The sequence below is a fragment of the Haemaphysalis longicornis genome, unplaced genomic scaffold (assembly GCF_048455015.1).
Source record: "Haemaphysalis longicornis isolate Haplotype H1 unplaced genomic scaffold, Haemaphysalis longicornis Haplotype H1 scaffold_6, whole genome shotgun sequence".
In the NCBI taxonomy this organism is placed as follows: Eukaryota; Metazoa; Arthropoda; class Arachnida; order Ixodida; family Ixodidae; genus Haemaphysalis; species Haemaphysalis longicornis.
The window spans coordinates 62,183,100-62,211,034 of NW_027526407.1; the positions used below are offsets into that span (position 1 = coordinate 62,183,100).

At 43.5% G+C, this 27,935-nt stretch overlaps 1 protein-coding gene across 5 annotated transcripts; it reads right to left on the bottom strand.

The window, feature by feature from the left end:
* Nucleotides 1-461: 461 nt before the first annotated feature.
* LOC144142807 (uncharacterized) lies at nucleotides 462-27,726 on the bottom strand. 5 transcript variants are annotated; one of them, XM_077674575.1, is made up of 12 exons: nucleotides 27,568-27,653; nucleotides 19,324-19,390; nucleotides 18,617-18,830; nucleotides 16,125-16,208; nucleotides 10,271-10,339; nucleotides 10,121-10,192; nucleotides 6,611-6,667; nucleotides 6,328-6,384; nucleotides 3,752-3,811; nucleotides 3,588-3,674; nucleotides 2,662-2,946; nucleotides 462-1,223 (listed from the first exon to the last, which is right to left on the bottom strand). In XM_077674575.1, exons 1-12 carry the CDS (start codon nucleotides 27,569-27,571, stop codon nucleotides 1,005-1,007), a joined length of 1,275 nt encoding a protein of 424 aa, XP_077530701.1. In that variant the 5' UTR covers nucleotides 27,572-27,653; the 3' UTR covers nucleotides 462-1,004. The 5 variants fall into 5 exon arrangements, with proteins under 5 accessions (XP_077530701.1, XP_077530702.1, XP_077530703.1 ...); XM_077674576.1 differs by lacking the exon at nucleotides 19,324-19,390 and having other exon boundaries at nucleotides 27,568-27,726; XM_077674577.1 differs by lacking the exon at nucleotides 10,271-10,339 and having other exon boundaries at nucleotides 27,568-27,655.
* Nucleotides 27,727-27,935: the final 209 nt, after the last annotated feature.

A 27,935-nucleotide genomic window follows, 5' to 3' on the forward strand; every position in this document is an offset into this window, starting at 1 on the left:
ACACCTATGAGGCAGTGGTCTTAATTCTGATAGACCCCCAGATCTCAAGCGCTGGAAATGGTGGCCCCAGCACCAGTCCCTTCTCAGATTTTATCTTCTCGTTCCAAGGAGAACTTAAAACCTATCATGTTGGCGCGCATAACATTTGGTTAAAACAGATCACTGGTAACAAAAATGCTGGTTTCGTGCATTGGTGTTGTCATTTGGATCGTATACCAGCAAAAAGCGTGCAAAACAGGAGCCATCCCCCAGAATTTAGATGGAAGCTCTTAAGTTGTGAACTTGTCGGGAAGCCAGTCATGCAGGACAATACTGAGGCCAGTGCCCCAGCGGCTCTTGGCTTGGTGGCAGAACATAAACTCTGTGTGTACAGCCTTTTGAGAGAGCAATAAATACAATCCAGTAGCGCGAAATATTGAAACAAAAATCAGGGCCTACGGTGATCAAAAATGAGACCAGGGTGTGGATAGTCTAATTTTATTTGGTCATAAGCTCCAGCGCGGTGGCTAGTTGTCAGTACTAAATGCTCAATGACGTGTTTACACACAAATAAACAGTAAGAACTTCTACGCCGCGGGCAGAAAACAGTCTGTGTGCGTGCGCCGCCACATCGTAGCAACGATTAGCTGAGATTTAATTTTGGGTACTGTATGTAAAACTTGAATTGTACCCGCTCAGGGTTTCTCTGACCGCTAACAATCATATACAAACGGGGTGTCAGTTGCGGTTAACAAACTTGCATGGCGGCAATGCAATATTCTACTTTACTGAATCTACCGCGTCATAAAAAGGGGCGAGTTGAATTAAAAATACAGCTAGCACCCAGCACATGCACGTATGGCAAAATAACCCTTTGCTAGCGTGAAACATGCATTTGTGATACCCACATACCTTATACAAAAGATGGTAGGTATAAGCGGATCTGAACAGGTGTTCTTCACGCCGAACTCTGATAACCTTAGCCAAGAATTCTCAAGTCCCAAACTGACAAACCACTATGTACGTCAATATATGCTAAACGTAAACACAATGCTGTCATGGAACAGAAATCCTTCCTCCGGAGTGTGCAATTTTAAGACTGAGATGACTCGTGGAAAGCCAAACAGTTTGTTGGGGGTTCCTGGTACGGGTTTCTGCACGCTGTCACCGTCAGCCTCACTCGACTCGAGCTCCTGACGTATGCTTTTCTCGTCGTCGAGGTGGTTAACCAGAGCCAATTCAATCTGAAAAACAAAATATTCACAGTCAGGGCCGTCCTGAGAGACCACTTCGAGCTTTTTGTACAGAGCACACTCCATCAGGTATGGCGATTGGCACGCGGCGTGTAGATATTTGGGAGAGTTTATAAGAACATAACTCCTAATAATTGTTGCTACACAGTGCACACTCTCTAAACCTGCTGCTACCGCTAGTTCTATGTCATGACTTGGATATCTATTTTTTAAGGGTCAGGCTTGGTTGCATATCTTTATTTAACCCGGCATAAACGACGTTTTTTTTTATGTGGTTGGTCTGCTATTTCCCACCCTATATTTTTTTGCATATGAATGCGTCATGAAACCAGTATTTAAAAAGGAAAATGATGAATTTTTTATTCATTTAGCTTCCGTACAATGCCTATTCGGTAATTTATCACGCTTTTGTATACAATTTGGTCTTCTCTCTAGCTTTTCTTGAAGCTTCGGTACTTGACAAAAAAGAATAATCTTCAATATGCACTACACAGCTAATCATTTGGCACTCATAGGTACACGAAAAAACATAGAAATGGGCGTTACAAATAGGTAGACTACATAAACTATGCAGCTGCCAACAAAGTGCGGAATATAAAAAAAAACATCATCCTGCAAATGCCCATTTCACGGTTTCGTGTCCGTGATATCTGTTTTTTAGGGTTTCCTTAAGTTTCGCAGGGTCAAAGATAAGACCTGTTTGGCATAACTATCAACGTAGACTGTGATCTAATATCGGAAACGTTCCACGATCAGAAGCCTTAAATAGGCTCCTTACCGGCAAGGCATTAGACATAAGAGAGATTGAACAAGTTGAAAACCATGAAGAAATATGAAGTAGCTTCTGCAACACCGTATATCGATCTCAGTGCGCCACCTGCATCAGTTCCATCTAAGTGTCCTTGAAGTAAATCCTAATGATGTCCATTGCGACACTTTAGGCACTCCCCGAAAAAGCCGATTCCATCCCATTCAAATATCGCTTTCATTTTACTCTCCACTAATGCATTTTCTCTACCTTCAATAGCTTAACGTGGCGAATTCTTCGAGACAAACTTGAGAAATTTCTCTTTTGCTGAAAGTACATTCTTCCTAAACATTGATTGATTGTGGGGTTTAACGCGCCGACGCAACGCAGGCGATGAGGCACGCCGTAGTGGAGGGCTCCGGATTAATTTTGACCACCTGGGGATCTTTAACGGGCGCCGAAATCACATTCTACCTAAACAAATTATCGCTACCCCTCATTTCAGTGCAAACACTTGAATGAAATGCTTAAACTCATTCGAGTAGTAGGTAAAACTTGAACTGAAGGAGAATGACAGCACACGAGCCCACCTCATACCGGATTAAAGGCCAATAATGGCGATAATCTTAGATGGCACGCAGCTTTCTTACTCGATAAGTGGGCATGATCAGAACTGCTTACCTTATTTGTAAAAGGCCAGGTTAGCAAGTCATCATGTTCCCCGTGGTGTAACCTCACCATGAAGGCTACTTGAAGTGCCGCCGGTGGGCAACACATCTCATCTTTTAGCCAATGACGTCGCCATTCACAAGTGTGCCCCGTGATGTTGATCATCAGTTCAACTTTGTAGCCCGGAGGGTTCACGGAGAGCACACCCGTCGACAGGGAAGCGTTGTTAACTACAAGGTCTTGCCACAGGGCCGAGTACGGCCGGAGCGTCCAAGTATACCGGAACATAGGAGTGATCTGCGGGAACAATACCCAGAGAGATGAAATGGCGCCCATAACAACTTGAAGGCTAAGATATTTTTCGCTCTACAATAAAGTTTTTAGCTGATCCTGCTATATGTGCGGATATGTTGACTATGTAATGTTAAAGTGGCACAGTCCTTGTCAAGCCTTAGTGACTTTTTGTATGGGTCCAGTTCAGTTTCGTTTTCATACTGGAAATGAAAATTAGTTCATTTGAATTTGATTTGTTTTTTTCCTAAATGTGTCCAATGGTTACCTGTTGCTGAGCAACTTTGCAAATATTGAGCATCTTTCCAGATATAGTGGATTGAATTGTTTTCCTATATAAACCACCGGTTCAAATATTATTTAACTTTGGCTGGGAGGCTGAATTGAGAGACAGGCGACACAGATGCAGTGAGATGAACAGACATATCAAAATGTTTCGCTTTATTAAAGCAACAAAGCCTATGGTCTTTTAAACTAAACAGCCAATGACAATGCGACAATGACGAGAAATGACATTTACCACTGAATTCTAATGCGCTATGCTTTAGTGTACGTCAGGTGAAGATTTTTATGTGTTGTACAAAAACGTTTTTGCACAAAAAATTGATTCGCTGTTGAGTGTGCATAGTTATAACACAGCAACTTACCTGCCATTCGCTTTTGTGCTTCCTGGGGACCTCTTCTACATCGAAGCAGAAAGTATTGGCGTTGTAAAGGTTTTCTTCGTATGTAGCCTGTAGTAAGGATAGATCAAGGGGGATTGCGTTACGTTTTGTAAACTAAGAAAACGTCACCGAATGAATATATTTACCATGGTGGAGCGGTTCTCCTCATCAGCTGACTTAAGTCTTTGGACTGTTGATTTAAGTTCCTGCAACATTAGAATCCAGGTTTATGGACCACTTCAATAACGGTTTTAAATACGAAATTTTGCATACATGCCACAATCCACAGCTGTTCACTGCGCAACTATGATTCTTTCCAATAAATCGGGAAGTTCACTTTATCTAAGGTACCAGGAATGTAGTTCATACTGAATAAAATAGCTTGTGGAAAAACTAGGCCGTCCTTGCAACACAAAATGGGACTTAAAATTGTAGTCCCAGTATTATATTCATTACATTTCGGCTTTCGCACTGCGGTTAACAAAAGGTAACCGTCGTATTTTTGCGTCCTTCCCACACAACTTTGAACATAAAAACCCCACCTCCGGATTGTGACATTCGAATATGGATCCCAGTAAATGTTAAATAGTTCTGCTCCAACATATCTGCAGGTACGGCGCCTAAGTGTTTTTTACCACTCCAATCACAAACTCTCACAGATGATCACTGATCTGAAAATTGATACAATATAAGGCGGGGTGTTCTTAACGTCATAAAAAGACAAATATTGGTGGGCAAGAGATTCATCATCCTACCACGTTCTCTTTGTTAAGACAGTAGGTCTTCACATTAAGCTGTGGAATATCGATTGTGTACGCTTCGTTGAATAAAGTCTTTTGCTGCCGTTGCTATACAAAGCATGGTAGGAACTATAAACACATTTTTGTTTCAGAACAAGTAATAAAGTAGCACGCATATGCTGTTTTACGATCGCACAAACGTAAACCGGACTGTCCAATACAATGGTAGATAGAAGCGAAATCTTCTTTATAGCTTTTCTGCAGTACGTTTTGGGAAGTAGGATTCAAAGATTGCACAGAATACAGACTGATGCACATGATAGGTCGTGTTCCCTATGCTGTTTGATAACCCAAACAAAATAAATTTGAAGGCAGTAGTTGTTATACTATTAAAATATGCTGCTTGCATGTACTCTTAAGGCTACTAGAATATACTATTTTTGTGGATTTGGCAGTTCAATGTTTTTGAGGTTGTTATGTATCCTAAGTAACCCGTTTTTACACACGTAGGCCGTAAAAAGCGGCCTGAAAGGCACATTTAAATATTTTATATTGGTGTTCTCTGTCTCTTCTTAACAGAAAAATTTAAACCTCAGACCTGCAAAACCAAGCCTCTTTAACTAGACAGAATTTCGGATGTCGTCTGAGACCGCTAGTTACTTACGATCATGTTTTCAAACTCCCCAATCCCATTTACCCAGTACTGCTACTTGCCTTGTCCTCCGCGATCGATCGATTGATCGATAAATGAATCACAACAGATGAATCAATCACGGTCAATCAGTCAATATTATCAGTCAATTTAATGTCTCCCATAAAATGTTAACGAGCAACGCGTTTGGGATATCCCTTTTTGTGGCACAGTATCACACCTTGCCGTCAAATATTCCCACACGTTGTAAAGGGCTTACACCTGCTGCGCTATTGAACAGCTGGTTACATGCCTCACTTTTGTGTGTTCAAATATTTTGTTTGACAGCGCATGAGTGACGAAACCCGAAATAGCATTATTACTCTGCTTGTAAAGTCACACTTGGGGTTAATATGCTCTGAAGTGTCACCTGGGTTACGGAGATTGTGGAAAAAATGTGCAAAGTTTTTGTAAACCCCTTGGCACCCAATACTCTTTAAAATATCTGTGCACGAGCGTTTTTTTTGTTCAGCCTTTACTCATTTGTCTGTTACAGATAGCGGCGTCACGTGTAATAAGTTTTTATACACAGCAAGTAAGGGAAACGGGAAATTATAGCAGTAGTATTGGTCATTTTTCAGCGGTAATGTATAATTTTGTGGTTCAACGCGACGAACCTGACAACTGGACTTTTAGGTGTACCGAATCAGAGGTCTTAGAAATAATTTATTTCCATCACCCCCCAACATTTACACATGCCAAAACCTTGATACATGGGCATTCTTAATTGTTGCCTTCTTATGAACAGAATCCACCGCGGTTGAAATCAATCTCGCAACCTGGGCTCAATAGAATAATTCCTTAGCCAATGAGACACCGCAGAAGGTAGTGTATTGCCGATTAAGCAATTTACCCGGATTTTCTTCTGTGGTCATCAACATATATGAGCTCCATGTGTTTACTAAAATGAAAATTGAAGGTTAGCCCTCATGGCGTCATGTTTGTTCTTTAATGCTTATCTGCACAGCGCTGTATCGTCTCTTTAACAACTCCGCCTTAGCGAAGGAGTACAAAAGGCGACATCTCAAAAAGGCAATGTATTTCCTCCTAGTGAAGTTTCCAAAGCAAATTTACGTAATGTGGCAGCATTAAGTTTGGGTCTGCTTTATATGTATACGTATGCTTACAAAACAAAAGCGACATGTGTGCTAAAACCTGTTTTAAAACCAAGCACGTGAAAAAGGTATTCACAAGACTAGTGCCCACATTTCAATCCAATGCTGGCACTTTCACTGGTATGTAGCATAAGCAAGGCTTGGTTTCAGGAAGACACCGCATGGCAATGGATTACCTGTGTGTGGACATCAAGGGCCATAGGGTCTGCGTGACACGCCGAGGAGGGCAATGCCTTTCATGGAAAAAAATCAATGCAAGATTATTGCGAGGCTTGCTCAGGGAACGTGCGACATATTACTAATAAGAATTGTAAAAAAACCTTCCGTCATAAATTGTCAGTACTGTTCGATAAAACAACTCCGTTCAAGAACACATATCAATACAATGCTGCTACTTTCACTGCTATGTATCGTAAAGAAGGCTTTGTTTCTGGAAAACACCGCATGGCAGTGGGTTACCTGTGTGGGGAAACCAAGGAGCACAGGGCCTGCGTGAGGCACAGAGGAGGTTGAAGCCTGCCATGGAATGAAAAAAATCAATGTAAGCTACCTGCGAGGCATGCTCAGGGGCCATACAACATATTACTAATGACAAGTGTGAAAAAATCCTTCCTTCATAAATTGTCAGTACTGTTCAATAAAACAAGCTCGTGTAAGAAAACATATTTGAATTGATTACAGGTACTTTCACTGGTGTGTAGCGTAAAGAAGGCTTTGTTTCTGGAACGCACCGCATGGCAAAGGGCTACCTCTGTGGGAATATCAAGGGGCACAGGGTCTGCGATAGACTCCGACAAGGTTGATGTCTTCCATGGAATAGAAAAAAATCAATGCAAGATTGGGCGAGGCTTGCTCAGGGGTCATACAAGATATTACTAATAAGAATTGTGAAAAAAAATATGTTTCGTCATGAATTGTCAGTACTCCCTGATAAAGCAAGCCAGTGTAACGCGACCGGTTAAGGTTATTTGCACTGGCTTCTACCCACGTCGAGACTTTCTTAGTTTGCACAAGAAACCAAAATTACGTTAAATCGGATAACGTCCGCAACTACTCTTGTTGCGTATCGGGCACTTATAGGCCTCCTGCGCTGCCCAGGGGGCGCTGCGCAAGCGGCTTCTGGGCAGTACTTCCGGGTAGTACAAAGCTGCGCGGGTCCCACAGGATCCCGTGTTGACAGAAGCAAAATGAGCTCGACGCTCCCGATTATTTTGCGACGTGGTCACCAGCTCATCCCCGACTCGTCCGATCTATTTCAGCGATCAACTTGGCATTAGGGGAAAAAGCTTTGCGCCGCACAACACGTTTACAGCGACGACGAAAGTGCCGGGACCGTGACGGCGTCTGCTACTCGCAGGTTCACCGATCGATGGTCGTACGAAGTGAAATTTTAAGTGAAATTTCTAGGTTAAACTAATACTCTAGGTGACAAAGACTTCTCAAAAACAGCTAATCAAAAAAGAAGAGTGACGTAATCGGCGATGATCGCGCTTTAAAAAGCCAGCGAGTCCGGCGGACCGCAGGCTCGCCTGCTGCGGTGCGCCGCTCTTTTGCGTACCTGCACTCTATGCGTGCACTTTCATTAAACAGTGCTCGTTTGCGTCGCCGTTACGAATACATGATGCAGCCTTAGCTTGCCGTTTTGTACGTGTCTCAGTGACAAAATGCCGCGACCGTCAGAAGCGTGAAATCTATTTTGCGATTCCGAAATTAGTGGCCGTAAAATAAAGTGGTCGGGCGAACTAAGAGACCGCTCGCTTTCCTTGTTTGCTCTCACTTTACTTAATTACGCTCTTGCAACATACATTCCCAGTTCGCACTTAATAGCCTAGAATGAGGGTCAGTAACGGCCGAGTTCCATGCAGCCGACACGGCGGAGGGCTGGAGGGCAAATCGGAAGGGGGGGGGGGGGGGGAGGAGGGGGGCTTTGAATGCAAAGAGAAAAAATTCAGCGAATTTCTAATAATATTTGACAATAATCTGGTGAAGTGTGAAAATGGGGGGAGGGGGGCCGGGAGGCGCAATTAATTCAACTGGAGGTCGCCAATTCTCTGTTCTTGTCTCGCTGTCTAGCTCCATTTGAAGTCAACACTGGCGTATCGGCGTTCAGATTCGACGACCCCTGCACTAGAAAACCAACACAGTCAGTGATGATCGTTTGTAAATATTCGGGGCCCCGCGCCGTGTATGCGGCTGTGTTATGTTATGCTGTGTTATGTGGTGTTATAGAAGTACACATCTCTGCAGGCAGCGGGCGTGTGATCAATTGCGTCTTTTAATAGCGCTTAATTTGTTTATTTGGCGTATTGCCCCACCTACTCGCTAGTATACATGTACCCTGCTGTTCGTTATCGTGCGGCGTAAAACGTTACGCAAGAATCCTTTAGTTCGCGAAAATACAAAACAAAATTTCCACTCGTTTCAAAGGCGGTGCCAGGCCAGCTGAGTCGGCTACGCAATTCTTGCGTTCGCTTGCATGCTCCCCCTGAAGCAACCTTTTGCAGTTACCTCGGGATATAGGATGAGCAGCGTTCCGTGTTTATGCTACTCGTGAACTTTCCTTTTTCGACCGCACGCAACAAGAAAAAAACTGTAACTGTCGTCAAACAGCTAAACCACCCGACCTGGCGATACTGTCCCACGCCGCGACCACCGCGACAGCTCGCTCAAAAGAAAGCCGACAAATCGGCTTCTTTTAGCGGATATTATTTTTTAGCCTCTGCAACTACCTTAAGGGCTATTTCCTACAGTATGCAGTCATTTAAACACGCCACAAAGCGCCACAACCAACTTTCACTCTGGCTTGTAATTGAAAACACATGGAGGGCGGCGAGGGTCGTCTGCTTTTGTACTACCCAGAGGGGTCGGCCGCTAGGGGCGCTGCATGTCGCCAAGACTCCAGCGCAGGAGGCCTATAGCCATCAGCAAGAACGCAGTTACTAATGTCACTTAGAGCACGTCACTTATGCTCAGAGTTGGCCAAGACGCAAAATAGTTTGGCTCGACCCGAACAACGCTGAAATGATCCGAGAGCTCAATACAACGACTTTTTTTAGATTTTCTTGTTGCCGATAGCGCAACTGTGATTCATACTGTTAATTTTCTGCTCCTGTCCTCGATACTTTCTTAACATGTTTCTTCTCTGATTTGTTAACAAATCAAGTGTTTATTTACAAGAAGCAATGGTAGCCTCAGGTATGCACTTAGTTTTGCAGCCAGTGTAACATCCGTCGGCATCGTCCGGGAATGTTTCACATCCGCGGACGATGCCGGCGTGTATGAGCTACTCCGCGAGTTTCAATGCTTCATGACAAGGGTGCCAATATATACTTCGTGTCCGCACTGCTTTCTATTGAAGAAATTCGTTCACAAGAAGAGCAGAACACGATCCAATGAAAGGACTTGACCCCAGAAGGGCGACACCAAAAAATAGAAGGAGGAAAACTACGTTCATCAAACTTGCTGTTCATATCAAAGCATTCACAGTAATATTGTGATTTCCGGTTTAAAATTCAGTCTACCAGCGGAACCAAACAAACGACTGACTAAAATGTTCGGCTCCAATTAGTGGAGTCTATTTTTTCAGTACATGACAGGCAACCAAATGTGGACTGAAAATGTCACAGCAAGGTTTAGAGAAAGTACAAGAGGAGATTGCAGCGCAGGAATGTTCGTAAGTTTGGCATTTTCCAAGCTGAAAATAGTGTATGCGTACGGCGTTTATGAACCAGCTTCTTGAAAAGCAAAGATCTGGGGTACTTGCTCAATGGGAAAACTAAACTTTCCAAAATCGAGTAAATAACGAAGAACACAAATGAGAAAGAATATACTTCGCAATCAGAACAACTAACAATTGCTAATTATTAAGCGCGCGCACAGAAGAAAACAAAGAAGAAGAAAGACATGCAAAGATGCAAGAGAGGCAGGAGATGCAGATGCACACAAAAGAGTCAAGTGTTTAATATTCACCTCGGCAATGCTGCTGGGTTTATTCTGGGTATCCGGTACTACACGATTCATGGTATTCGGGTCCTCGCCCATCTAAAAGCAAAATCACAACTTTTTCAAAAAGTATGATTTAACAGCAGGATTGAAACCTCGCTGCTGCGATAACATCACCTGGGTATCAGACCATGTATCCGCATTTCCTTCCTTCCAGAGGTCAGGGTGTTCATTCTGGATGTGGCTCTGAGGATACAATACATATAGTATTTATCTGGGCACGATATATTTTTATTTTAGTTAACCAAAAGTATTGACTTAGGGACAACCCGCCGTTTCTGCGTGCGGATGCCCTCCGATACAACACCGCGAGTACTGCGCGTCAATCATTATGCACACAAATATTCGTTGATTACTTGTGCAGCATTGAATTCGTACCCTTTCAATATGCGCATGGCAGAAAGGAAGGAACAGACTCAATTGAGCTTTTATAAATGTCTTTCGAGAACAAAGCGTCGTACGTAGCGAGAAACAATCTTTCGGGGAAACAACTGCACTTCTGGAAGCCATCGCAGTGCCAAGGATGTTAACTTACTGATGTACGACAGCTGATGTATGTTTAATTTGATTTTCCTAGGCTGTAAATATTTACGGCAGTGAACCAGCATGCGAGTAATTACGAATCTACTGTTCGTTAGGAGCACACCATGGCTCCAGGCCGATATCACGAACCTCAACTGATTGTTGCTGGTTTTTGGTAGGGCAAGCCAAACAAAAAGCATATTGCGGGAAGAAATAACTTGTAAAATGGAGCGGAGTGGGAATAAAATGAGGTGGTCAAAGTAAAGGAAATGGTTTAAACAGATCAATTACAAATTAAAGGGGAAGTGTATAAGGCCAGGCTGCTGAGTAAAGAGTAAAAGGGTTTAAAAGACAAATTAGAGGGATGGCGTATACAAGAGTTTGTGATTATTGATGATAAAAAATTAGCTGTAATTCCTGTTCTCCTATAAAAACTTTAAACCGCGCTTACGGGAGGAAATCGCATCATTACGTAAAAGGTACAATGAGTGTAGTTGAATTTTTTTATATTCAGTTTTTGTGTTTTTTGGTAGTGCGCTGTCGAGGGGTTTGCAATTAATAACGTTACTGACAGGTTGGCACCCTGCGCTCCAGTTAAGTAGGGGCTTTGAAGGTCGAGTCAGTAGGTGAGTGCGCTTCGGCTGTGCGGCGTGTCGGTAACCTGTCTAAGACGTCTCAATAATACTGTAAGTGTGTTAGTAGCGTATTCTCCTTAAAGTGGTTTCATTAGGTGTAGCTTGTTGACTGCCTGTTCTCTCCATTGCGCTGGCATGCTTCACGAAGTTGTCCGATCTGTGGCTAGTGGTGGAATTTTATGGCGAATGTCTTCTTAAGTGCGGCAGCAGCTGCCCTGTTACCGGCCTCCTCTTTCCCTTCGATGCAAGAGTACCGAAAAACAAACCATATATTTAGCTCCACCTTCCGGGTGTACGCAAACATAATTCCAGTAAAAAGCGAGATTTGACAACGTGCTTTTTACAAGGCTTTTCCTATGATAGTGTGCAAACCAGACTAAGTGCATGTATGTGTATCACTGAATTAAGAATTAAATGTTCTGAAATGCGGTTGATGAGAAGAATGTCTACGCTTCGGCCGCGAAAACACTGATATTAGGGTTCATATTCGTGCACTCTTTTAAGTTGGCTCCGAATGCAAGAAAGGGCGTGATAGGTACCGCGTTTGTGGCGTCGCAGCAAAATTGTGCACGATGGTATTTCTCCAGTGCATACAAGAATTCTTGTGTACTTATACTTCTTTATACCTTGTTCTCAATTTCGGACAACGAAAGGTCCCACAATACAGGGTAGAGACACAGGTTAGGTATAGTCAGTTGTGCAAGTTTCGTATTTGTCTCAGAAGGAGATGACAAGCCCGAAAGCCTACTCTGTCACTCTAAAAGGGAAATGCACAGAAAAAGACGGCCAATACAAACAGTTGTACTGAGGATACGTCGTTTGTGATAAATGTTTATTGAATTCGAGAGATTTGAGAACTTTTAAAAACATACAGTAGGACCCCGTTTACACATTCCATACTATTAGGTTTTAATTGCTTTTACGTCATGCTACGCAGTCCCAAGAAACTACAAAACACAGCCATGTTTCACAATCTCACTCAATACGTCGTCATACAAGGACATTCCTGCTCCGTACGTTGTGGTTATGGGGCAGAAATAATTAAAAATATAGCCAAAGATCAAATTGCAAAAAACAAATAAATTTCTTATCTACATAGTCCTCAACAAGCGCTGCTAACACGCCACCTACATTCCAAAAAACCAGAGGGTATGGCACTACTCCTGTAATCATGATCATCGGTTTCGCCGTCAGAGTGGTGCGCTACCCTATTTGCACGGGAAAGGTTGTAATAACCACGGCTGTACACATTGTTGCACTGCTCTCACAAATTTTCCGCAAGAGAAGTTATGTTTCAGACTTTTCCTTCGCCACTAGCTGCAATGGCGACAAAAATGGCAATCCCTCTCCCTTGAATACGAACAGTCATTAGACACAAGTCGTATACCAGATGATTGGAAAAACGCGCACGTAAAACGTGTACCTAAGGGACGGGAGGATGCTAATATCAAAGAATTTTCGACCAATTTCTCTAACTTCAGTTTTCTGAACAATACTGGAACATATGTTCACGCAAGTCATGGTCCATTTAAATGCGAGTAATTTACTAATAGAAAATAAACATGGATTCAGATATAAGCGATCATGCCAAACCCAACTGTTTGAATTGATAACTGAGCTTCACAAATCTATTCACATATCCGTTTACACAGACGCAAAATTCAGATTTTTCCAAAGCGTTTGATCGCGTGCCCCACAATCAAATGATACTAAAAGTTGAGCAGTTAAAACTAAAAAACAAAACCACTCGCTCTACAAAAATATTTTTGACAAACCTATCTTGATCTGTAAACTTTGATCAGTGCATACCCAGCACCCGCTGTGGATCGGGAGTCTCACAGGGCTCCGTTTTGAGTCGCCTTCTATTTCTAGTCTATATTGTTCTAATTCTAATCTAATTTATACTGTGTCCTGCCGCCACGTAACATTTTGGTGGAGTGTGCGGGATCACCCCCATCCTGGCCTCCGCATCACAACGTCTCGGCCTTGGGCGAAATCGTCGAGGGACCATCGGCCATGCCGGGCAGCCCCAGACCATTGCGACCTGCATTCGACCACATCCCCCGCCCTGTGTCCCCCGCTCATGAGCAGCCACTGAAGACCAGCCTATACAGGCCGAGACCGACCAAAGACGCCATGTCCCCAGCCCTTTCGTCTGACGTGGTTCGAATTCCGCAGACGGTTTGTTTCTGCCTTGAAGACATCGCTTTTGTGAGGCCAGGCGTGAACAGGGGCGTCATCTTCATCAGTGGCGGCAGGCTGATCTTCACTGTATATTTTCACCCCATCGCGATCCTCACGTTGCCTCGGCATCGATCGGGACGGTCACCCTAGACCAGGGGCGTGATGTTACGGGACCAAAGAAAACAATGCCTCACAGCCCCTTGACCGGAGATCGCTTACGACGAAGACGACATTCCTGGCGCGCATCTTGCGCGAAGTCTGTCTCATGGCTGCTATGCACATTTTGTAAATAGATCGCCTCACCCCATCCGATCATTCGTCTCATCTGTGTCCTGCCACCACGTAATAATATTAATTATATAGCATCTGGTAATAACTCGTCTTTGAGCCACTTTGCGGGTGACTGCTTTATTTATCAGCGGATAACTAACACTCATGACGTGATTAGTCTTCAGGATGACTTGCTTAATATATTAGAATGGTGCAACAGTCAGCAAATGGAGATTACTTATCAAAAACGAAACAACTTTTTTACCCTCTTGGATACTTCTTCCAAACAGCATTTTGTTGGCAACGATTGAATTTGAACTCTCTCCTCATTTAAATATCTGGGTATATTTTTGCTTCCGATCTCAGCTGGAGCACTCACATTGAACAAATCACAAACAAGGTCCTCAAAAAACTTGAATTTCTTAAACGCCGCCTTTTTCAAGCTAACAGCAATACCAAATTTCATGCGTACATTTCCTAAATAAGAGCCACATAAGAATATGCTTCTGTGATCTAGTGTCCACACCAAGCGACCTTTACTAACCCCCTCAAAGCCGTGCAGAACAAAGCTGCAATATTTATCTTGCACTTCTACTCTTGATATAAGCGTATGTACTCTGAAACGTTCTCTTTATCTGCCTAATCTGGATACCCGAAGGAAATTTTCGCGCTTGTTTTTCACTCAATTTACTACTCAGGGTCCTCTTTCAGGTCATCCAATATTTTGCCTGGTCATCACATATCCTCCCGAGCTGATCTGCGCACAAAGTACGACCGCTTTTTGCTAGAACCCAAAAAGTATCAGAATTCCCTACTTGCTCTTACAATACAGGAAAGAAACTTGCTCCCGGCAAGTAACGTTCATCTAAGAGAATGCTCTCCCTTTCAGACCGCATTGCAAACATTCATCACAAAAAATATTGACCAGTACACCTTAGGAACTGTTTTTTTGAAGAAAGTGTTGTAACATATGCTTTTTGTTTGCAGTTTCACTTTTCCGGTGTAATGTAGTAGTGTGCAGAAAGTTTGGAATTGTTTGATTTTATTGTATGCATGCTTTGCAATGTGCCTGCGGAGGATTTCGATGTTATACATTGCTTTTGTTAGCACTTTATACGTAACCCTTTCACAGTACTAATTTTTTTATTTGATACATGCCCTGTTAAACAAAATTGACACAAGGAAGGGCGATGAATATTCGATGTACTTAGTTTGTTACTCCTCGTTCAACTGTCATATAGTATTCCGTTTGTACATAACCCCCCCCCCACCCCGCTATGTAATGCACATAACGGGCCATTAAAGTACTAAAACAAATAAACTAAATATACACTGTATTCCTAGGCCACTCTTCCCACGTAAATCCTTCTTTTCATTACAGCCTACCCTCATGATCTTCCCTCCCAAAATAAACTGGGTGCACCAGTGCTGAAGTCATTTCAATTTTGGCGCGTTCCACTGCTCGCCCACCATTTACTGGAACCTTTTATGTTTGTTGGACGAAGTATTTCTAATGCCGCCGTGACCGCTAGGATTGGCCGGGAGCTTCTTTTATTTTTGCGTTAAACATGGTTTTCAAACCATATTTTCTCCCTCGCAAGCAAAGGATTGAAATATTCCTGAATTTTCAATAAAGGCCCCTGCACATACCACTTTTGTGTTGATTCTTTGCCTGAAATATTATTCCTGATGTTTTCGTTTTCCTAAGCAGCGTTGACAAGTACACAGTGTGTTTCAAGAGTTACTGGTTTGCAGGAGTTGTGCAATGTAAAGTTTTTCTTCAAACATTGATTTTATTTTTAGCCGGGTGTCTTTATTCTGTAATACACATGCATACAGATATTCATACCACTTTTTTTTTATTTAAGTACCCCAAGAAAATGCATTGTACTTCGAAAACCCGTAAATTAGCCGTAATACCAGTAAATTTTTCCTCTGGGCTCTCAGTGCCTGTGTGCATTCGGCAATGTACCGCTCTACATACAGCAGCACGTCGAAAGACGTCAGTGTCTGCTTATGTGACATATAACCAAATCACCTTTCGCTCGTCTAAGCCCATTGATCTAATCTGCTTGGTCCAGTAAACAGTGCCTTCATTTTCCAAGCATATTGCGTGAGCTCGATTCTATTTTGAGAATGTCAACATTCTGTTTCCAGGTTTAAAAATGTCCCCTTCTTTTATCCTGCATATAATTTATGTAGCCTTATAAAGACGGTTTTTTAGTATCCCGTAAAAGCCTCTATCCTCTGTGGCAAGCGCCAACTATTGAACAGTGCACGGAAAGGAGCATTCTTTATGATGACATACACACAGAGTCTGATAATAGAAAACAATGATATCAATAAGTAACATTGCTTACCCAAATGTCCCCCCACCGGAAAAGTCTGCAACATGCGGGGCATTGGAAGCCTGCACGCTTCAGTGCAGTGTAGGGGACTGCGGGCTTAAACAGATAAAACAGAAACACACCATGGTGAATTAGAACTGGGTACGAAATACGTGCTACGTGAATGCCAGATTTCCCTTGCATCTCGTAAATAATTTTACACAACGTTATGTTTTCACGGGCGGGTGAATGAACAGAAACGTTGTTTGTCACAACTTCTGAGCAACTTTAATCCACGACATGACATTCAAAGGTTTTTCTCCTCACAAAGATTTTACAATGCCAAATTTTGGATATGGTCTCAAAGCGTGTACCTGTGTTACGAATAATTTTACGGACAGGTGCTCTTCAACCTGTCCAAACTGTCCTGCATACACTTGTGCAAATACTTCGCCTTCCTGGAAAAGGATAACGACATTTTGAAAAATAAATTTGTGAAGGCTAACAAGTTACTTGACTGATTAGCACTATACTCACCGCTGTGGTACTAACAGGAAGACCAAAAAAGCTTCTTTATCAGGTGAGTCCGTACAGCTATCTTTTAGGCCCAAGGTAACAACGAGAAAACATAAGGGATATACAGTCAATCCCGGGTATATCGAACCCAGATATAGCGAATTACTGCATATATTGAACAGTCCAAAATCCCCTTGGAAATCCTATTCGAAAGAAAATATTTTATATATCGAATTATCGATATATCGAACTTATTTGCGATCCCCTTGGAGTTCGACATATCTGAGATCGACTGTATTTCAGAAATGGCAGACCAAGTTTCGCAATCTGTGCAGCTGATAACGTGTGACTTTCATTTGATTGTGAATTGTAATGAAGCAGAATATGCCAGTTGTGCTTCAAATCCCAAAGCTTCGAATTAAGCAGATCTAAACAGAATACATAGCTTAGAATGATGTGTGTTTTTTTTGTAGAAATGGTAGTCAAACTAGCAGAGGTGTTCCTAGAGGTTTTCTGTGCACAAGCTGAGAATTCTCTAAAAATTCAAATGGGGGCTGCAGCCGACATTGTTTTCAAGCTGTCCGTCACAAGCAGTCAAACTGCTCTAATGGTGTGCTTGAACCGACCCCTTTCTGCTAGTACAGGTGTCCTTCGGCAGCTCAACAGGTCGCACTTACACGTTTTAACCGTACCACCAAGAGGTGCACGATTTCTGGCAAGAGGACGGGCTCAATCTATGGCTGCCGATCCCTGATTACGTAAACCGGCCTTCACAATAGTGGTTCTATATATTTATTAGGTATTTTTATGATATAGAGGCGTGTATTAAGTACGGTACGCAAATCAAGGAAGGGGCGCATAACAGTGTGGGCGCACGCTTTTGTTTTGAAGACGAGTCATGGTGAAAGGTATCATGAGGCAAAGAAAATGATAAGTGGGAGTGGCATGCCTCTACAGAAACGTTGCCCAAGTTTCTTTTTGTAATAAATCATAGTCATTTGTAAACGACTGAATAATAGCGCTAACTTGGTGGCTTCATTGGTTCCTAGGAAACTGTTCTCTAAGAGTACTGATGTGGACGCAAGTCTCCTGCCTGTTCATAATTAGGCTTAGGGAAGTTTTGCAATGGGTTCCTAGAAAAGCATAACGGGTTGAGGCCCTGCATGAATGTAATTTTCGATGGGTAAATAGATTCTACACGCCAAAGTTGACGAATAGTTTCCGCACACATTTTGCGTTTATCATGCTGCGCACTGCTGTGACAAAAATTGGTCATTACAACTTGGAAGTGAACGTGCATGATGTTCACACTCGTTGCAACATCAAGACAGCGGTCCTAAGCCAACCTCGAGGTGTCCTCATTTCCAGTCCCTGGTATTTGCAGTGCCTGGTATTTCCTATTCAGCAGGTATCAAAGCTGCTGTGAACGGAGGAAAATGTGAATAGAAGAAAATACTTGTGGTTCCCAGCAACGCGTAAGTGCGAAATATTTTATTTGCTCACAATGGCTTTACATCATTAGTCGAAAAAGTATGATGTGTCCAGTTACCATGAATAAAAATCGAGAAGGGCTTGTGATAGCGTTATATGCGCTCATCACAACTCTTGATTAGGCAATCAGAAAATGGAGGGCGTCAATGAAAGGGATGCGAGAGCTTTCACCACCACAAAAGCTATCATTGAGCTGCTAAAGTAGTGTTGGAGATGTCATTTTAAAAGGCGTGTTATGTAGACAAATGTGCTCCGCAATGGAATACAAATAACCGATGACTTCCGGTTACATCATCCCTCATGTAGCGTGGTTACAAGTCTTGAAAGCGTGAATGTCGTTAACATGACCTTTCTGGGTAAGGTGTGAGCCATTGTGCAGGTTACAACACATCTCAAAAATGTGTCTGCAATTATATTAAAGTACGAGACGAGGTTTTGTGACAGAAACAGCTCATTTGGTCACCACCGCTCTTTGGCAGGCGAGAAACTGATAATCTGCTGTAAAAACAATAACTCACCTTTGTGATATTGGTCGTGATGTTGTCGGTCACACACAGGTAGGATCTGCCATATACGGCACAGTGTGTGCAGATGCAGTGCTGACAATTAAGCTTGTAATAAATCAATGGTACAAAACCGCACTTCACACAATTTATGAAGTCGGCTGAGGTACAACTGTAAATCTTGGCCAGGACTTGTTTTCCGTTTGCAATGGTCATTGCCACCATGTCGCTGAAAAAGAATTAAAACATCATCATTATCACAATCGTCACCCCTACTGTTATCGTAACCACGACCATCATCATCCTTATACTCAGCATCCCATCTCGTGTCCTGTGCAGTACGAAGTATTCTACAAAAATTTCCAAGCGCTTATATCCTTACTTTTCAGTTTTAATTACTTCATCCATAATTGTTGGGCACAATTTTTCATTCAGCAGTGTGTCTTCACTATTTCGAGTCCAGTCGCCAGGAAACCATTTTTTAAGCCTCATGTTCCAATGGTTCTCAATGAAACATGCGGTGCCCACGACCACATTCCCAATTCGGGAAAGGGCGCGCTTTTACAAACTTAACACCAATAGAAAGTTTTGATCTGTCCTGAGCGTAACTTCTATTATTACACTACTATTATTATTATTCTATTATTACACGCAGCCTTTTCTGCAGGGGTTAGGATATCCTCGCGTTTCGGTCCCGTCAGTCAACATAAACGTACACATACTGGGAAGTCGTTTTCTTTGGGTCCCAGAAAGAGCCTGCCGTACACTTATATAGCTTGAGGGGTGCACCTAAGACCAAGGCACGCACAGGGAGGAAACGTCAACTTTTCACTATATTAACTCAAAACAAGAGTAAGATCTCTGTCCATTTCCATGCATTGATGTACAGCCGGTAAAAGGGTTGTCTATAACACAGCTTTCGTACTCTCAGCCCTATCCTGCCCCGCCGGAGGGGGATTTGAATAAACCTACTGAGGAATTCAGAAGACTTAGCCCTTCGCTTTTGCCTCCGACATGTTTGGCACGAGTTTGTTGCGGTAGTTTTCGGATGTAGCTGGTTGAAGTTGAAATCGCTGTTATAGACAAGCGTTTTACCGACTGTACATAGTTCAACATGTGAAATTTCTGAAAAACTATACTTGATCACAATAAAATAAATGCGAAAAATGCTCACTTCTTTCAATTTATTTCATAATGAAACAGCAGAAGCTTAAGACAGAAGGAGTTGTGAGTAATACAGTAATCGTAAAGGTGTTCTCCGTTGCGGCCATTATCGATTCACTTATTTTTACAGTGCACGTAATGTATTATCGTTTCCCCTTCACAAGTCTATCCTATTCATTTCCCTGCATTAAACTCAGTGCATCAAAAGAAAATTTTACCACAGTTTCCATTTGTTTCTCTAATGGACATGAATGGCGAAGTAGGTTACTGTAATCATGCAGAAGCGCAAATTTCCCTTTCAGCAGAAAAGACGCCTGGCGAAATTGGTGTTCGAGTCATAAAAACAAATTAAGAATGCCGAAGACGCAAAAAATTGCCCAACCTTCGCAATTAGGACGCGAAAAAACTGCGGAACTGGTGGTCATCTCTGGCTTTAACTCGGCTTCTCTTAGCTATGCCCCTTTTATTGAAAAATTATGGGTGAAAAGCGATGGCTTCTTTATGCAAACTGAGAAAAATCAATGTCCACAATATATCCTCGTTAAGTCCAAAATTCAAACTGCCAAATTTGAGAGCCAAAGTACAGTTAAACGCTGCCAAATCTCAAAACCGACGCGCGCGCTACGAATCGAAACTAAATGCTGAGCCAACCGAGTGCGATAATAGCGAAATCGAACACACGGCGTTGTGATAGCACGAGGGCCCTATGTTTGATTCAGATTACGGGGACCATTTCTTCGTGAGGCCCACCTTCGCGACACCTTCTCGTTTGCTCCTGGTCTCCACGCAACCCCCCTCACACTTCATTGACTAGCATTTTGCGCCTCTGTACTTTCTCGAGCGGCGTTTTCTGCTGACGCTGGACACGCCCGGAGTTCAACCTTAAGCATCTCCGCTGCTAAGAAGCGGAAAGTGAATCATTTGTAAAAACCGCAACTCTTGTAAACATTTCATATTAATACCAATGATCCCCGGACAACAACCCGATACACTACGACTCAGAAGCCCTGGCTGACTGTTGGGGTAGCAGACTTGGTTGCTTCTAAATTGAAAAACATCCGAAAGCGTTGTACTCAGGTTGGCGTGCATAATGTTTTATGGTGGTCGCACTTTCTTATTCTCAAAAATTAGCTAACCGCGCCTTAAGTCTGAGTACGAGAAAAACAAACCAATCATAGAAGCAGCTGGTGGCGATGAAACCTGCCGTGAGCAGCCCACGGCCATTTCAACAATTCTCATATGGCGGCGGCATTACCACCACCAACTGAAATTCGCAGGCTCACTTGGTGGGAGCAGGGAGAGACCATGGCAGCTGCCGACAGAAGTTCACGGACGACACACATTCCGATCGGCCGCGACGTCGACATACTCAATTGAAATAGCCCTCTGCGGCGTGCACTTAGAGTGTAATGTTCTGGAATTTATAACTCATGTGAAATAATTTGGTGTCCGGTTATTTTGTGTGTGCTTGTTGAATTTGTAACACCGTGTATACAGTCTCGTTATTTTCCTGTACAGCGCATTTCCCGAGCTATAACGATATGTAAATTTCTGTGATCGACGACCACCTTCCGATAAGGCCAATTTTAGCTCGAAGTATTGAACGCATTGCGCTAGGGCAGGTTACCGAACTAGCTACCTTTGGCCCTGCCCTATTATAACAGGATCGTGTTAAGAAACGCCTATTGGTATCAAACTCCTCTAACTTAGCTGTTTTGCAGCGAAGCTGTCTGTAGCGACCCTGGCAAGTGTTCCGCGTACGTGGGTGTACACCGTAGCATCCACAAAGGAAACGTGAATGCGTTTATTTTTTGGTTCATTCCAAGTAAGTGATGGAGAGAAGGCAACAACGGAAAGAGTGAGGGCACGTGGGACATCTACTGCGCTAACCCCTAGCAAAAAATAGGGTATGGGTAGAAAAACTTCCTCTTAAATCTGCTCTTTGCTAGTTCACTCCCCCGGTGTCCAGCAGTGCTGTGTATTGCCTGGGGCAAATTGACTTTTGCCATGCCAATAATAGATCCTGTAGGGGAGGCAGCGAGGAGCGCACTTGTGAATTTTTCGACCACGGTTGCTGGTGGTGCTGGTCTACATTAAAGCGAATGTTTTCGTATCGGAACCAATGGCGTTCTGTCGAAAAATAATGCATTTTCCCTTGGCTCGGTTGGTCTACCAATCTCTTATAAATTACGAAAATTGCGCTAAAAGGACAAACAGAGGAAGGACGACAGACAATGCGCAACTCGCAACTTTTTATTTGCGTGGAAAGAAGTTGCCGTAAATAGGCGTCTACATGACATAAAAACATAAAAGCAGATAGCAAAATCGATGACAACACCAATACTCAGAGCCCGCCTACCGCTTGCTGTCTAAAAAAAACGAAATTCATTGTTAAAAAGTGATAATGGTGGTTCACGGATGCACCCTTCGCGATTTTTTAGAATGAAGTACGCTTCTGAAAGCTCACGCACCACAGTGTTACGGCTTCTGTCAATCATAATAGTTTCTTTAGGGCGCGGCGTACAACCACACTCACGGCAATTAATGGGCAAGTGTGATCCAGTGCCGTTCTTGATTGATCGTAAGTGTGGTTGTACGCCGCTCCTCAAAGAAACCATGACAGAAGCCGTGACACTGTGGCACGTGAGCTTTCAGGAGCGTACTTCATTAAAAAAAATCGCGAAGGGTGCATCAGTGAACCATCATTATCACTTTTTAACAATGAATTTCGTTCTTTTAGACAGCAAGCGGTAGGCGGGCTTTGAATATTGTGGTGTTGTCATCGATTTAGCTGTCTGCTTTGATGTTTTTATGTCATGTAGAAGCCTATTTAAGGCAACTTCTTTCCGCGGAAATAAATAGTTTCGAGTTGCGCATTGCCTGTCGTCCTTCCTCGGTTTGTCCTTTAAGCGCAATTTTCGTAATTGATAATGCGCCAAATGGCCCAACCGCACATATTAGTGATCTTAAATTTTTTCATTGCGTCAAAACGGTTACGTGAAAATTGCCGAAAAGGACCGGTTCTAGAAAAGACAGTACACGCATTTACCATGAAGAAGGAATACAAAGATTTACCCTTATCTCATAAACCACGTATTTCGATTTAACACATTTCAATCGTTCATAGATGCATTTTTCAAGTTCTCAGAAAATCGTCGCATGGGTTGGTTTTTCGTTAGCGATTTGAGTCTTTGAAGGTTTCACGATCGACTGGATGCACTTTCATCTTTCGCCCTTCTCCCAACTTTCATTAGGGAGGGATGGTATGATTTTATTGCTAAGAGCGGAGCACGCTCATGACAAATAGCCTACAGGGATCGGTTTGCATGCAGAACGCGCTTCCCTTAAGTTCATCCGCTCTTTGTGTGGGCTGTTTAATTTGAGCCTATGCTTTCCCCAAATACATTTGGCGCTGAAAATGCAGGTTTTCAGCAAAAAGAGAGTGATGCAAGACTTCAGCGCCACGCCATTGAGAAGACCGGCTTTTCTCCCCGGCAAGAACGTAATGGTGCACGAACGATTCAATAAACGGTATCTCCTGCAGGGAGTAGACGTTGTGCATGTTGCAGGATCAATAGCAAAGAGTTTGGGGCGAAACAAGTTGCTTCTTGCTGATCTGTTGACTAACTTGATTGATTGGTTGTAGGGTTTAACGCGCCGACGCAACGCACGCGATGAGGCGCGCCGTAGTGGAGGGCTCCGGTTCAATTTTGATCACCTGGGGATCATTAACGTGCACCGAAATCTCGTACACACGGGCTTTCTTGCTTTTCGCCTTCATCAGAAAAGCGGCCGCAGCGGCCGTGCATCGAACGCGCGACCTCGTGCTCAGCCGCGCAACGCCTTAACCACTGAGCCACCACGGCGGGTTTGACTAATTTACAACTAACTTCCACCCTATGGCAAATTAAATATCTTGTGCAATGAACGTTATTGTTGTAAGCGCATACACATACAGTCCGCTTATTCTCTTAGTCGGTGCTGTGCAACACACAGCTGGTAAGAAGCAACGGCCACCACGCCAGGAGTATTTGAGGTGGCGTGCGAATGGGCCGACTAGATTTATGGGCGCGTTTAGTCTGGCGCTCCCATGTCAACGCTTACAAGAATACTCTGGACGCCATCGTAATACTCCCGCGAGTATCCGTTCTGTGACAGCCTCTGGTATTTCAACCATTATCGCAGCCCTGAGCATGCAGCATCATACCATATGAGATACCTTTAGGACACAGGAATAAGTCTCTTTGAACATACGAAAGTCAGCACATAAACGTTGTAAAAAAAGCCGGAACGAGCGAGCGCAAAGATGGTCCTGCCTATTTCTCTAATCAACAGTGTGGACATGTCTTGTTAGGAACACTCCGGGCAGCATAACAGTGTTTGCGGGCCTCCGACTTGTCTTGTCTTTCAGTCAGCTTGATCATCCGAAATGCTGCTGTAGAAGCCGCCGAAGGCAAAATTGCACGGTAGTGAAGGAGCCATCAACCACACGCCACCCTTTTTACACAAAACACAAAAATCTTCAGAGATTCAGAGAATTGTATACTAATGCCTTGCATTCTGATGGCGCTTGACTAGAGTGTTGGTTATTTACAGCCAAATATGGCGGTGGCTAGCGAAAACCGTTGTAATATTTCATTCTTTTAGATCCAAGGAGAAGGACGAAATACTTTATTGCGAGTCTGGTGATGTGGGAGTGGCTCCACAGTCCAGGAGACCATGGGAAGACCTTGCTGTCTCAGCCCTGGACAATGCCCTAGTCGTCAGGTTCTCCCACAGCTCAGGGAGGGGAAGGGAAGTGGGTAAAGGTGTGAGGGCTGGGTTGTGTGCGCACCCCAAGATCATGTGTATGAGGGTACATGAGTTAGGGCAGAATTTACATGTGCCAGGGTATTCGGTGGGGTACATCCAATGTAGCCAAGTTGGGTGAGGAAAGGCCTTTGTTTGAAGCCCCCGGAGTTTTACTTCTGTTTTAGTAAGCTGCGGGTGAGGAGGGGGAAAACGTTGTCTTGATCCTAGGCATCTCATGGTATGGGCTATGTCCCTCCCTTGTCGTTGTCGTTGCGTTGTCCACACCACCACTGCGCATGCTGGGCTTGCTGAACGCCCGGTGGTGTCTTACCGTTGTATGGCTCCTTGAGCGACAGTGTTGCCGGTGTCTTCCAGGGCCGGCACGAGACAAGCACGCTTCACGCGCCTTCAACGTTTCATCGTCGCCGGAAGCGGCGTGCGTCGGCCAGTGTCCGCGGGCCGTGAATACAAGCAGCCAACAGCCAAACGGGGAACTTGCATCGACCTCATCTACAGCAACTTTAGGGTTCATCCACTACAACAGCCCTTGAGTTTACATTTCCGAGATCATAAGGCGTTCATAATCAAAGCGGAACGCGAACCACAGCTCGACGTCACAAACGTTGTATATGATGATGATAATTCTTAAATGAAGACAAACTCTTACCACGTACAACGTCGCTCTCTTTCTGTCTATTTAATGCCTCTCCACTCTAACACCTCCACCCCCCTCCAGTCAAATTACACCATCTTCCCCTAGGGGAACTCTGAGTAGTATGCGAAACAGCCATGGGGTCAACGCAATTTCACATTTCGTAGTTCTGGTAAGTGAGAAGTGTGGGAAACCAAATGGTAAATATAACGGTAGCTACGTACCTCAACCTCACGGAAACGACGAAGTGAAAAGTAATGGGCACTTGAATCGACCCCATGCCTGCTTCACATACTACTCAGGGTTCCTCTACGGGAAGATGGTGTAATTTTTTAAGCTTTTGTTTCTTTTCGCCAATGATGTCAATTTATGCCAATATAGAGTGAAGTGCTTTATTTCGCTGGTGATGTTTTTTACGATTATGCAAGGTTTACCGCAAAGTTGGTCCGTTGACGCTACTTTTTATTCGGACTTCTAACGTTCTTTTGTTCACTTATTGCGTGTATTCTTCCCTTTTGGGACGAGATGTACGAGCCTCATACTTTTGGTTCTGTCCTTTTTCTTGTTCAAATGTTTGTATTTTCTTTTTTTCAGAATTATGTCCCACCATTTTTCCCGTTTACAATATTATTACGATTAAAGGTGGAACTTCCGCCTAATTTCAATCTATGTGAAAATGCACGGCGTATCACTATCCCAACTTTGGTGGTACTGGGCAAAGAATGGTACGCATTAAAATAACAGCGCGCCCACACTGTTCACAAAGTGACGCAAGCTGCAGACGACCCGCTTGAGTATTGCGAACCGGAGCACGATTGCTATCACATAACTGTATCATACGTCGGTGGCGTTCATTCATATTAAATATATACTTTAATTCTTACCGACGCATTTATCAACAGTACCGGTTTGCGCCAGCTTCGCAGCTCCGTTTACTAGACTAGAGTAGTAGTATGCTTCATGCGGGTTTTCACTTGCATTATTTATTCAAACGCAAAGGCTTTGTACGGCAGTATGCTCATTTCACTGCTGGGCTGCGAGGTTACAGAGGCGGTGCAATGCTGCGTACTAGCAAATATATACGAAAAAGATACGGTGTAATCACGAATTCGGATGATTCTCAGTTCTAAGGAATGGAGATGTGTAATCTTAGACCGACATGGCAGTAAAACCAAGACACCGCGCATTCGCCGTCAAGTTTTCATCATTCGGGCCCAATTTTATATCCTGTTCGCGGCCGGGAAATTATTATTTAAGATATAGCGGCGAGCGCTGTTGTTGCCGTACTCGCCCGAAAGTAAACGACGGGAACGCGGAAGTATACCAAACAATTGAGGCGGAAAGCAAAATAAATGCTTGCATACTGAGCGACGGTGTTTGGCATATCAAGCTTGTCCTCCACTTTTGCAACCCACTTCTACCGCGCACACAAGGCCCTTTGCCAGCGGTGGTTTCGTGCACGGAAAGCCGTATGGTGAATTAGTATTTATATGTGTCATGATTCAACCTCTTTCAGTGCGTATGAAGGGATGCGTTCGTGTCGGCATCCCGTATAACAAGTTTTAGTTGCTAAAAAATCCTATTTCAGAAATCGTTGTACATTTCGTGTAGCTTATATACCCGCAAGGGGAACTAACACGCTAAAACCATTTTTTAACCAAATTCTTCCAATCCTATCATTACCCAAACAAACTTGCCTCTCCCGACAAAATACATTCGAGTCTGCAACCCGAACTTGTCAGCCAATTCGAGTCTGCCTGAGATTATTGGCGAATGGATAAAATTCGAATTGGTGAATTTCCACACGGCCGCGGCTTTTAAAAGCAATAAAGATAGCAGCGCATTAGAGTAGGGGTCCCAATGATTCCGGTCTGCGTGATTAGGCGAGAGCTATACTTGCGAAAAAGGAAGTGTAGCATTGCGTTTGATCGAGACGACAAAACGTCGGTGCAAATCTGCCCATTCCCGAAAACTTGAAGTTTGGCCGGTGTTTACTGTACGGCTTGGTCAAACGGGAGCTGAGAAATTATTGCAGGCGTTGTTGTGTTAGACCTTCTTTTATTTATGATGCTGCTGGTCTGATGTAATACTCAGTTCATGAGCCCACCAGACAAGTGTAAATATCAGCTATAAGGTTCCAATGTGATTTGCGTTAGAAAACATGCGAAAACTTTCGTGCTCAGCAGTCTCGTTCGGCGCAACAAACATTCACAACGCGAGCACTTCTAAGTAGGTGGTGTAGAATTTGAAAAACGTGAAAAGATCTGTACTAATCATTTTTACATTTATGCTAAAAACAGTGGACCACTTCAATGAGTAATAGTACGAAGAATAGCAGAAAAAGTGAACAAAGACGAACCCATGGTCGCTCCTTTGCTCCTTGCAGGCCATCGTGCTTGCCAGACGGGCGTATTCTGCTGCTACAGGTTTTCTGTACTATCGAGTTCAATCGAGCTGTGCGCATGACCCAATGCCGAAAGTTTTTTTTTTTCTAAGGGGGGAGGCAACGTGTGGTCTGCTTTCGAAACAGTAGTAGTCATTTAGGCTGTTTGCAAGTTCATTGTTCTTATCAAAAAATTTCCGCCTCATGTCTACCCAATTAGATGAGGTCCAGCATGTAAAAAATGCGTCGCTTCGGCCCGATATTAAAAGCAAACGCTTTTTGTTGGATCGATGGCGTAATGTCAAAAATACTGATGCATTTATCTATAGACTGGTTGGTCAACC

Excerpts from the sequence above, each read along its gene's own strand:
- LOC144142807 (XM_077674575.1), bottom strand. Across the intron at positions 18,831-19,323 it reads CCAAAGAAAACGACTTCCCA|CGACATGGTGGCAATGACCA; the intron begins GTATGTGTACGT and ends ATTCTTTTTCAG. Across the intron at positions 6,668-10,120 it reads AACCCAGCAGCATTGCCGAG|GCTTCAACCTCCTCTGTGCC; the intron begins GTGAATATTAAA and ends ATTCCATGGCAG.